The sequence below is a fragment of the Pungitius pungitius genome, chromosome 7, assembly GCF_949316345.1.
Source record: "Pungitius pungitius chromosome 7, fPunPun2.1, whole genome shotgun sequence".
Lineage (NCBI taxonomy): Eukaryota > Metazoa > Chordata > Actinopteri > Perciformes > Gasterosteidae > Pungitius > Pungitius pungitius.
In genome coordinates, this window is record NC_084906.1 from 20,321,857 (window position 1) to 20,334,503 (window position 12,647).

Consider the following 12,647-nt stretch of genomic DNA (forward strand, 5'->3'; position numbering starts at 1 on the left):
TCTTTTAACTTAATGAGTAAAAGATCCTTGTCCTCCTACCACCACTGGAGGTTAGCGCCAGTTGTAAAATCGAGCGCACCCAGCGTTGGCGGGAACCCGGCGGGGTTTAGGACCCGGCGGGAGGCGCGGTACAATAGAGCCGTTGTGCCGTGGTGGTGGACCGACTGCTACCCAGGAGATCCCCTCTGTGGTCGGATACAAACTCCCAGATCCCCCTCCGCCCCCCCACGCAGCCAGAACCAGAGCCGTGGTAGTTTTTCCCCGGTACACGTTGGACGGTATCCGGGCGGAAATGCGGCTGGAATAAGGCGGACGACAGCGAGTGGACTGGAGGTAAAAAAAAGGACATGGGGAGGAATGTGAAACAATATGTGCGTGAGTTGGGAGAGGGGGCTGCGTGAGACAGGATTTACCCCGGATGGTGAATCCAGGCCACGGGGCCTGTTCCCCGTCCCCCCCTCCACTGCCGCGTTCATGCTAGCGAGCGTTAGCCTGCCGTGCGATACCGACAGTGAACTTAACGACTACGGGATAACGGAATGCGTTGTAGTTTGGTCTTAATGGATCTAGGAAGTGACATCTTTGTGTGAGGATGGCGCCCACGTTTGATTTTCCCCACAGTCTGCAGTGCAGCCCGCCAGAGGCCCGGATGTTAGCTTGTGTGTGAGTGAGAGTGAAGAAGCCGAAGTTAGCTTCACATTCGAAGCTTCCGATTTGGCATTTACGGGAGATTTAATTCACGTCGCTGAGCGACCAGTCCTCACTTTTTTTTAATTAACGATCATTGACAATAGTGCAAAAATATCGCTTTTATTCTCATGTGTTGAACACATTAAACACGCTTTCTTTTACCAAAACTATAATACCAAGTCGGTAACAAGCACAGTCCTTTTGTATCGATGCTGTATTCTGTTCTGCACCAGAACCCAGTCTCAAACCCGGCACGGGTCAAATCAGGACTGAGTTATTTATCAGAGAAAACATGAGACTCTTAAAAAGGGTTTGACTTTCTTTTTTTTAACCTTCAATTATATTTAAAAAAACTGATGATTAACCGCATATACTGAATTAGCTTGTGTACTAACGGGAAACTAACTTCAGCGTGTGTACGTTTGTGTTTGGCGCCATCCCGGCTGTTACGTCACAGAAATCCGTACATTGAACACAGCATATGAGGGAACACATGTAAACAAAGGCGGGCATTGTTTCCGGTTACCAAAATGAGACCGATTTCTGGAGCCCGGAGTCCAACTCACGTGTGATGTCATATGCGTGCACATTACACTGTGTATACATCTATACTAGTTATGATGAATAGAGTTAGGGTTTAAGGGAGGAACGAAAACCACGTTTAAGAAGCTGGAACTAGAGAATTTTCACTTCATTTCTATCAATCAGCTGTCCAACTAGTTACTGGTTTATTTAACAGTTGACAGCTCATTTGTTATTCGTTTCAGTTGTAATAATGCCTGTACCTCGCAGCCACCTGCACTGTTCAGATACCATAAACATAATCAATATATTGGGTATTTCACTGGTTTTCTGGCCAAACCCTAATAATTAGACGCTGTGTCACCATTCTTTTTAAAATGGTCTCCTCCTTTTCCTCAGGATGTTACAGGATGAAGCGTCTCAGGTCGTCGAGCAGTAGTGACACTTCTGACAATGAGAGTGAGTCGTCGCCGTTTCCTTTCCGCTTCCCAGCTGCTCTTTAAAAAAATATGTATTCACACGTTTTGTTCTTTGATCAGGTCCCTCCACCTCCTTCTGCTCCTCCCACAAGTATGGAGGCGGCAAACCCGAAGCTCCGGCCTCCAACCAGAAGAAGCCGGCTGAAGTAAGTCCCCCCCCCCCCCCTCTGCAGTCGTAGCCCAGCTCCATTGTACAGGCGAGGACGAGTGTCTCATGAGTTTCCCCCCCTCCCCAGGTGTTCAGAAAAGACCTGATCAGCGCCATGAAGCTGCCCGACTCCCACCACGTGCCCCCGGAGGACTACTACCTGCTGGCGGACGCCTGGAAGCAGGACTGGGAGAAGGGGGTGCAGGTGCTGGCGAGTCCAGACACCATCCCGGAGCCCTCGGTCAGGTAAAGCCTTCTGTTCCCGGCTGGATAAAACAAACATTCCATCCGGATCACTGACCCCCCCCCCCCCCCCCCCCCCGCTACCGGTGTGTCTTGTGTTCAGAGTCATGGAGGAGAAGCCCAAAGAGGTTCTCTACACTCACCAGAAGAAGCACATCCAGTGCTCGAGCCTGGAGTCCACGGAGCCGGGCTACGTCACCATCAAGGAGCTGGCGGAGGCCATGTGCCGCTACGACTTGGACGACATGGACCTCCACTGGCTGCAGGCGCTCAACAGGGAGCTGGAGCGCATGGGTAAAGGATCCAGACGCGTTACCGCTCCGTCCCGCGGGGGCTCTGTGGTACTCGCCCGAAGCCCCCCCCCCCCCCCCCCCCCGCTTCCGCATCTAAAGCTCCATCCGGTCATTAACCACGCGGACCAAGCTCCGCCCTCTGTTCACATGACCCTGACCACTTAAAACAGCTGACGATCAATTAAGTCTGTAGAGACATTTGATTCCAAAGTATCCGAGACGAGCTCATCGTCCCTGGTTGTGCTGATCTACCCGTCTCATGATAATCTATAATCTGACATGAATGCTTTTCTCTAACATGTAGAATAATGAGCCAAGTGTGACCAGCGTTTTATATCTTATTTCATTTAACTTGCGATCGTTGAAGTACTCTGCCGCTGTTTCTCTTTTCCATGAAATGCTCCGTCTCTCCAGGGGAGGAGCCCGTGCACGAGCTGACGATGGAGCGCGCCATGGAGGCCCTGGAGAGCCAGTGCCACGACAACATGAACCACGCCATCGAGACGGTGGAGGGCCTCGGCATCGAGTACGACGAGGACGTCATCTGCGACGTGTGCCGCTCCCCCGACAGCGAGGAGGGCAACGACATGGTGTTCTGTGACAAGTGCAACATCTGCGTGCACCAGGTAACCGCGGCAACGCTCTAAAACTGTATGAAAAGTATCCCATATTGATTAAGATAACACGTCACATGCATATTTAAAATCTTATACATTCATTAATTATCTTAATGTCAGTAATTCATTAGGAAGTTTCTAATTATTAATATTTATTCACATGTAACTGTTGCTTTTGTTTAATCGTTTGCTTCTTTAAGGATCTGATCAGATCTATTGTTATTGATTTATACATCTAACTATTGAAGTGGCTTTTTAAAACAAATAAATAATGAAAGGTCCTCCTCCTCACAGGCCTGCTATGGAATCGTCAAAGTGCCTGTTGGGAACTGGCTGTGCAGGACGTGTGTCCTCGGCATCGACCCTCAGTGTCTCTTGTGTCCTCAGAAGGGGGGGGCCATGAAGGCCACACGAGCCGGCACCAAGTGGGCTCACGTGAGCTGTGCTCTGTGGATCCCGGAGGTACACACACACACACACACACACACACACACACACACACACACGCGGCTGTCGCTCTGCACGGGGCGTTGAATAACCTCACCCTGCCGTCCCTTCTCAGGTGAGCATTGCTTGCCCCGAGAGGATGGAGCCCATCACCAAAGTGTCCCACATCCCCCCCAGCCGCTGGTCGCTCATCTGCAGTCTGTGTAAATGGAAGACGGGCGCGTGTATCCAGGTGAGGCGGCTAGTTAGCTTAGCTTAGCTCGTGTGTGTGTGTTTATAGCTTTGATGAATTCTTGGTTAAAGTCTTTTAGAGTTCTAAAGTACTGCAACATAATTCACCATATGAACACCTGGCTATAATAAAGAACATGTGACACTAGAGATGGAGACTGAGGTTGTTTACTGAGGGAATAAATCAATTGTCTCAGACGTCTATGGGACCAGACGAGTCGCCCCCTGCTGGTCACTACAGAGACTGCAGCTATAACACATGAAGCATTGACTTCTCTTTTCAGAACTGATTACATCCTGGAGACAAAATCTTTAATAGACTGCCGCTGACCAACCAGATTACACAGACAGGATATAGTTAAATGTCAGCTTGGGAGGTGTTGACTGGGTTCATTTAACCAGGAGGGTCAAAATAAATCCCATCGCCGAGGAACAACTCCTCGTCATCACAAGAGGATGACTGACCAGCTTCACCTGAGGCCTCCAACGTCCGACTCCATTTCATTTGTTGCTTGTGTACTTTCCCTGCGTGAGAAGCCTCGTGTTCTGTTCCCAGTGCTCGGTGAAGAACTGCACCACCCCCTTCCACGTCACCTGCGCCTTCGAGCACAGCCTGGAGATGAAGACCATCCTGGACGAGGGCGACGAGGTGAAGTTCAAGTCGTACTGCCTGAAGCACAGCCAGCCCAAGGCCGGGGAGGCCGGCCCGGGACCGGCTCGCTCCAAGCCCGCCGGCGACGCCCAGAAGGCGGGCCCGCGGGCCCAGAGGCTGCGGGAGCTGGAGGAGGAGTTCTACACGCTGGTGCAGCAGGAGGACCTGTCCCGGGCCCTCGGGCTGCCGGCGCGCCTGCTGGACTTCATCTGTCAGTACTGGAAGCTGAAGAGGAGGGCCAACTTCAACCGGGCCCTGCTGCCCCCCAAGGAGGACGAGGAGAACCTGGTGCTGCAGCCGCAGGAGGACAGCATCCACACGCGCATGAGGATGTTCATGCACCTGAGGCAGGACCTGGAGAGGGTGGGTGTCTTCTTTTATTATTGCTGAGCCTTCCTGCTGTTTGCTCTTAGTACAGAACATCACATTTTAACTGGGCTTCTTTGATCAAAAGCAGCAATAAGCTAAAGGTCCAAACGTCAGTCTCTCTTCATCCCTGCAGGTGAGGAACTTGTGTTACATGGTGAGCCGGCGCGAGAAGCTGAAGGTGCTGCAGAGCAAAGCTCAGGAGCAGATGTTCAACCTGCACGTGACACTCCTGAACCAGGAGCTCTCAGCCGGTGAGCCGCCCCTCCGCCCCCCCGCGGCGCCGAGCGTTGCCCGCGGCGCTGACCGTGTGTCTGCGTCTCCTCTGCCTCCAGGTCTTCCCTCCTCGTCCCCGGCGGAGAGCCTGCTGTTCCGTCCTCCTCCTCGCATCACGCTGAAGCTCAAGATGCCCAAACCCTGCGGCTCCAAGTCGGGCAACGGGCCGCTGTGCCCGGACCACAGCGGCAACGTGGGCGAGGGCGAGGGCCTGGGTCAGGGGAAGCCTCAGCTGCGGGGCCGCCGCGAGGAGCGCTCCAACGGGCGCCTGACGTCCTCCTCCTCCTCCCGCGGCCCGGCGCCGCTGCCCGGCGGCAAGCCGCTGGCGCTGCACGCCGCGCTCCGCGGGGGCCACTCCTCCAACGGCAGGCCGGACCAGGACCGCAAGGCCAACGGCCTCTCGCAGAGGGACAGCTCCTGCCAGACGCCCGGCGACCCGGACGCCTCGGCGCCGGCCCTGAACAGGAGCGGCCTGCGCAAGTCGGCCATGGAGCACTTCGGCCGCTCCTTCAAGGAGGCCACCATCAACCTGGTGCGGACCACGGAGGACCTGCGGGCCTCCGACAAACTGTCCCGGGAGGGCGGCGCCAAGGAGAGGCTGTGGGCCAAGCCCGAGCACGGGCCCGGGGGCGCCCGGCCCTACCAGGACAGCGACGGCTACTGCCCCGACCTGGAGCTCAGCGACTCGGAGCCGGAGGCCAAAGGGGGGGGGAGGCGGCGGCAGCGGCGGCAGGTCGGCCCGCCTCAGCCGGGCGGCGGGGGGGGGAAGGGGGTCGGCCGCGGGAAGCAGTCGCCGGGCGCCAGGCACGCCGTGCAGAGGTGACGGCCGCTCGACCCGCCTCCTCCTCCCCAAAGTGCCAGACACGCCCCCCCCCCCGTTAACACCTGCTGTACATGTCTGTACATAGGATGTAAGAAACGTTCCACTGAAACGCCTCCACTTTATTCAGCCTTCAAACATCCTGTCGCAGGGATTGGCGGCGGCGTCGTGCACGGAGTCTACTTTTGTAATTTTTTTTCATTTTTGTATGAAGAAGCGACGTGTGACGCCGTGGGAACCGGGCGAGCACGTGGACGTAGCCGCTGGTGCGACAGGTTGTTGGTGAACTCTCCTGCAGCTGTTTCTTGCACATCTGTTTTCTAAACCCGACCTGGTGGCCCTTTCTTGTGAGGTCGTAGGTCACGAACAGCACCGTTTAACACTATTAGTAGGATTCTGTCTCTGAAATCTAAGCTCTTGTCTCAAACGAGCGACGCCGCTCCACCCGCTCCACCCTGTGACGGAGTCCAGATGAGTAATGGATGTGTGTGTGTGTGTGTGTGTGTGTGTGTGTGTGTGTGTGTCTGAGGGTCACATGACCATCGTTCGTCTTCTCTTTGTTTTGAAAATAAACAGCTGGTTCACTACTTCCGCCCTGACGTTTTTTTCATCGACTCACAAGGTGTTTGATGGTGTTAAATATAAAGTGTATTCAATCTGGATGTGGAATAAATAATCTGACCTTTTGGTGCCAACGTTCAGGTTGACTTTTATTCACTTGAGTTCTCAGTGTCTGAAAAATACAAATTTACAAAAAGTCACTGTGTAGATGAGAGGTATCTGTTTTACTTCAGCTTCAAAGAAAATACTTTTCACATCAGTTTCAGTTAACAATGTATTTGGAATGTTTTCCCCACTTTATCCATAAAAACACTATTTACCTTTTTTATTATTGACGTTATTTTAAATATTTGAGTTCCTTGGAGCTAGAGGGCGCCACAGGTCCTCACCTTAATAGTAAAATACATAATGATATAGTATACAACATTGTACATACAATTGTATTTATATAATATTTTTTTCGTGTAAATATTTCATATATACTCTAATATTGATATATTTCATAGAAATTATATTTAAAATATTTTTACATATTTCATAGAAAAACATTTTATATCCGTCGTACAAGTATTTAAGTATTTAATAAGTGAGCCGCTGTTTTATCAGCACATTCATACATAGAAATAAATGCATGTTTAGTATTGCACAGTCAAAGATGTAATAAAAGAGTCTTGGACTGAACAAATGGATGTTATTAACCAACTTGTGACCCTTCAACAATACGCTCATTTTAATGGCTTTGGTTTGCAGCAGTAATTCTAATCCATGCAGATGCAAATAGACCAGGAAGCAGGGGAGGCTTCAGGGCGGGGCTATTGTGATTGACAGGCCTCTACAGCTTCCTCGGGTCACTTCCTGTTCACTGCTTGTTAATTTGGAGGAACAGGTGAGATTACCTCTGGTCGCACCCATCAGTGACGTCCCACCCCCCCCCAAGCGTTTCTTTTGGACAAGAGCGGAAGTGACGTCATGCAGATTTTGGACTTTTTTCAGCCATCGGGGTGGAGCAACGCTTCATACCTTTTTGCCCAAATCTGACCGTGTGACAAAATTAATTATTCATGAGGAAACATGAAACATAGACAAATATTTATTTATTAAACTTACCTCTGACAATAATATAAATTATTATATTATATATATTCATGTTTTGTATGTTAATGTTTCACGTCTAATGCGATGAAACTATAAAGTTAATAATCACCTTATTATTTGCAAATCCTTTTTTAATTAAGATGGTCTCTTTAAGAGGAGAGACTCGCGGCATCTGCTGATCCGTCAGCAGGCGTGGTGCCTCCACCCCCCCCCCCCCCCCCCCCCCCACGTCCCTTTCAGCCCGCTCAGTCTGCTGCTGCGCCGCCGGGACAGACACCGCCCGGTCTCCTCTCCTCTCCTCTCACCGCGGATCGATCACCACCAGCATCCTGATCACGATGATCGATGAGTGGATCTGAGGGACGTGCTCGTGGTCCGGGGCTCTGCAGGTGTAAAAAGTGCTCGGTGGGGTGGGGGTGAGGGGGGGGACCAACCACTTCAAACATGTTTCATCTGCAGCCATGACGTCATCTGACGCGTTCAGGACGGACGTCTCGCGGCGCTCGCCTTCCGCTGCGGTGTCACCGGGTTCGGTCTCTGCGGCGGTTTGACCGGTCCCGCCGGTCCCGCCGGTCCGGTGCGAAGAGGAGGCGGCAGCTGCTGCCGCAGTTTGATCCGGTAAGTGCGAGATGAGCAGAGTTCACTTTGACGTCATCACGAACCCCCAAAACTCAACGAGGAGGTACAATATTTTTAAATAATTGTAATGAAACTATGATAAAAATGATCCATGCAAATAATGATAATAAAATCATACGGGAATCATATAGAATAACACATGACACTTGTGATAATAACAATAATAATAAATAACATTTATTGTTTGTCCACTGAGGCGCACCATGTCCTCTGGGAGTCTCGGGGAGCTGCCCATGGAGCGCTGGATGTCTCACCTGCCGTGCGCCCTGTGGGACACCCCCCTGTTCCACCTGGCCATCCCAGGTAGGGACCCCCCCCCCCCCCCCCCCCCCCGCACCACAGATTCAAAGACACCAGATGGAACTTCATCACGCTCCGCCTGGTGCAGGGTTCTTTTACACATGGTTGAACCAAAGGGGGGGGGGGTATATTTGCATGGAAACAGACACACGCGCAGAAGCAATGGGCACAACGTGGAGTGATACAACGTCAGCGAGCAGTGGGGAGCGCTCGTGTGCGTGCGAGTCTTCGGGGTCACGAGGTCACCCGGGCGGTCTATTTGCGTGTGGCGTCCCTCCTCGTTTGCATGCATCGCTACTACACAAAACAATCAAATGCTTAGTGATGATTCTGTGTGTACACGCCCCCCCCCTCCATCAGGCAGCCACAATGCAATAACCTACTGTCTGGATATGAATGACCGATCCCCAGTGGACCTCACCCAGCCAGACCTGCTGCAGAAGCTGGACAAATACATGAAGCCTCTCATTCGCCCCTTTGTGTACAAGTGGGCCGTAACGCAGGTAATAAAACCCGACGCCGCACCGCTCGCCGTTTTAGTCCCCCGGACCCGGTGCCATGAGCCGTGCGTCCCGTGTCCCTGCAGGACTGCACCATCAAGCAGCAGCTGGACTCGGGGGTCAGGTACTGCGACCTGAGGATCGCACACAGGCCCAACGACAGCTCCACCGACCTGTGCTTCTACCACGGCGTTTACACCGCGCTCACTGTGGAGGTGAGGCCTCACACACACACACACACACGTGTACATCGCATGTCATTTAGCTGGCGCTTTTATCCAAAGCCACTTACAATACGTGCATTTCAACCATAAGGAAGAAGAACGAGAAACAAGAAAGTGCAATTTCATCAAAAAAGACGATTTACATTAGATTACATTACATTACATTTACAACTTGCTTTAGATAAGATCCATTATAAGTACAATCTCACAAAACAATTGGTTAGTGTTTTAGTCGACACACAAGGATGTTCCCACAATGACATTTATGCTCCTTAAAGGTCAGCCGTGCTCAGTGAACAATCCTTCAAATAGTTGATCATTCTGGGTGTTTTTAAGGTTATTGTTTTTAAGTGGGAACGCATTATTATTTGAAACCCTAGTAGTAAAAGGTGCTGTATGGGGACCGATTGGACTCTAAATGGACCATCATTCACTGAATGAACATCATGCTGCATTGAAGGAGACTTGAAACTAGAGACTGAGACCATAAACTCATGTTTACAATGTTTACTGAGGGAATAAATCAAGAGAGAAGTAGAGTCATTTCCTCATAGACGTCTATGGGAGCAGAGGAGTCGCCCCCTGCTGGTCACTACACAGAAGCAGAGTCATTTCCTCATAGACGTCTATGGGAGCAGAGGAGTCGCCCCCTGCTGGTCACTACACAGAAGTAGAGTCATTTCCTCATAGACGTCTATGGGAGCAGAGGAGTCGCCCCCTGCTTGTCACTACACAGAAGTAGAGTCATTTCCTCATCGACGTCTATGGGAGCAGAGGAGTCGCCCACTGCTGGTCACTACACAGAAGTAGAGTCATTTCCTCATAGACGTCTATGGGAGCAGAGGAGTTGCCCCCTGCTGGTCACTACACAGAAGCAGAGTCATTTCCTCATAGACGTCTATGGGAGCAGAGGAGTCGCCCCCTGCTGGTCACTACACAGAAGTAGAGTTATTTCCCTCATAGACGTCTATGGGAGCAGAGGAGTCGCCCCCTGCTGGTCACTACACAGAAGTAGAGTCATTTCCTCATAGACGTCTATGGGAGCAGAGGAGTCGCCCCCTGCTGGTCACTACACAGAAGTAGAGTCATTTCCTCATAGACGTCTATGGGAGCAGAGGAGTCGCCCCCTGCTGGTCCGGACCACACACCTGGCACAGATCCAGGGGGTTAAACGTGTGTTTCTCTGCAGACGGTGCTGATGGAGATGAGAGAGTGGCTGGACGCTCATCCTAACGAGGTGCTCATCCTCTCCTTCAGCCACTTCCTGGGCCTGAGCCAGGAGCTGCACGTGCTGCTGCTCGCCACCATACGCAAGGCCTTCACCTCCAAGCTCTGCCCCAAAACGGTACGGCTCCTCCTCCGCCTTCCAGAAGGAGGCCCGGTCATCACCGGCACCCTGGTTACAGCGAAGTGAGACCAAAAGCACCAGTGGACAGGTTCTATGAATGAGTACGCCTGTGTAGCCAAATCTCAATCAAAGCAGTCCTCCTCATTCATCCACCCGCACCACCCGCACCACCCTGCTGCTGTTGCGCTAATCCGCGCAATTATACACCATTTACTGTTGCATGGGGGGGCCGGGGGGGGGGATTCTCTGGTGCTCTGAAGAGGCCCTTTTAACATCTCACGGCCTGAAAGGATCACGCCTACGTGTCTGAGCCTTTGGAATCAAAACAAAATGGTTTAATTTGGGTGTTTTTTGGCCACAGTCATTTCCCAAAAGTCAGCAAAAAGGTTTAGTCGCGTCCCGCCGTCGATTCGTCCACTCAAACATTCTGAGCCCCTTGGTGAACGCTTTCTGTCCCACAGACACAAAAAGAAAGGTGAAAAAAGGTACATTTAAGATTTACTCAAACATTGAGGATTAAAGATGGAACCTGTAGCAGAGATGATATTAGGACAGATCCTGGAAGACGTTCACATCGGGCAGTAAGACATATGAGGTAAATACACACGCTATGCCGTTGTCATGGTAACCTGACGCACGTTGCATAAGTGCCCCCCCCCCCCGTTTTATATTTGAAACAACCTGGAACTCTCCGTGCCAGTTGAATCGCGAGGGTTCAGGGTTTAAGGCCTCTGGAGGAGGGGGGGGGGACACTGGGATTGGACCTTTGCACTCTTTGGCAAGTGGTCACATGAGCAGTATGGACAGGTCAGTCACATGACCAGTGCAGAGCGGTGACAAGCCGTTACAGATATCGGACGGAGACAAGGGTCACGAGGAAAGATGGATTCAGAGGCTTCTGGACTCAAAGTCCAGGATTCCATGAGCGACCTTAGCGACCTTATCCCTCGCGCCTCATCTGGGATTCCGTTTGATTTCAGGAGGAGCTGACTCTCCGGAACCTGTGGGCTTCGGGCTACAGCGTGATCGTGTCCTACGAACACAACATCTGCAGTTGTCACGGCGACCTGTGGCCCCACATCCCTTACTGGTGGGCCAACAAGTGCAAAGCGGAGGCTCTCGTCGAGGAGTTCGAGCACAGGAAGCAGCACGGCCGACCCGGTAGCGCACACCAGAACTTACTCCCACAGCGTCAGCTGACCACAACGTCCTGGCGGTGGTCACGGTCATTTTGAATATGTCGGGTAGAGGCACGTGATGAATCACCAGTCAGGAGGAGACTCACTCAAAGTCTGATCCTGTTTGAGAATAGATTGTTTATGAGAATGGACGTCGTCACGGCGACGTCGATACAATATGAACGATATAAACTCTTGAGTTTCTCCTTTTTGTTGTCGTTTTGTTTTGATGCAACCAGTTAACAGGAAGCGATATCTCTGGGCCTGTCAATCACAGTAGCCCCGCCCTAAAGCATCCCCTGCTTCATGGTCTGTTTGACTCTACATGGACCATCATTCACTAAATAAACATCATGCTGCATTGAAGGAGACTTGAAACTAGAGACTGAGACCATAAACTCATGTTTACAATGTTTACTGAGGGAATAAATCAAGAGAGAAGTAGAGTCATTTCCTCATAGACGTCTATGGGAGCAGAGGAGTCGCCCCCTGCTGGTCACTACACAGAAGTAGAGTAATTTCCTCATAGACATCTATGGGAGCAGAGGAGTCGCCCCCTGCTGGTCACTACACAGAAGTAGAGTCATTTCCTCATAGACGTCTATGGGACTTTCCATAACATAAATTGACCACATGGAACCACCTCGTGAGCGCTGTTTGAGTGAGATAACACACACATTTACATAAGTGGATTTTGCACATCGTTGCTTGAGTCTCTTTCTTTCTTTTTTTTCAGGAGGTTTCTTCGTGACCGGCATCAACCTGACGGAGGACCTGAAGTACATCTGCACGCACCCCACCGAGTCCCTGAAGGACCTGGTGACGTCCACGTACCCGGCGCTGCTGAGCTGGGTCCGGGAGCAGACGCCCGGCCCGCGGGGCGACTCGCTCAACATCATCGCCGCGGACTTTGTCTCCGAGAGCCCGTTCGCTCGGACCGTCGTGGCGCTGAACGAGAAACTACTGGATCCGTCCTCGTGACTTTTTCGCCTCGTTTGAAGACGCGAATCACAGCATG

At 51.7% G+C, this 12,647-nt stretch overlaps 2 protein-coding genes across 2 annotated transcripts; both read left to right on the top strand.

The window, feature by feature from the left end:
- The first annotated feature begins 119 nt into the window (after positions 1-119).
- Positions 120-6,483, top strand: jade3 (jade family PHD finger 3). The gene is made up of 11 exons (XM_037470397.2): positions 120-333; positions 1,612-1,671; positions 1,752-1,837; positions 1,928-2,085; positions 2,186-2,376; positions 2,790-3,001; positions 3,287-3,454; positions 3,555-3,671; positions 4,227-4,685; positions 4,825-4,942; positions 5,024-6,483. Exons 2-11 carry the CDS (start codon positions 1,623-1,625, stop codon positions 5,785-5,787), a joined length of 2,322 nt encoding a protein of 773 aa, XP_037326294.2. The 5' UTR covers positions 120-333; positions 1,612-1,622; the 3' UTR covers positions 5,788-6,483.
- A 1,383-nt stretch (positions 6,484-7,866) lies between these two features.
- Positions 7,867-12,610, top strand: plcxd1 (phosphatidylinositol-specific phospholipase C, X domain containing 1). Its single transcript, XM_037468863.2, has 7 exons — positions 7,867-8,058; positions 8,276-8,382; positions 8,740-8,882; positions 8,966-9,094; positions 10,293-10,448; positions 11,432-11,612; positions 12,366-12,610. The coding sequence occupies exons 2-7, from the start codon at positions 8,283-8,285 to the stop codon at positions 12,608-12,610; spliced, it is 954 nt and encodes a 317-aa protein (XP_037324760.1). The 5' UTR covers positions 7,867-8,058; positions 8,276-8,282.
- Positions 12,611-12,647: the final 37 nt, after the last annotated feature.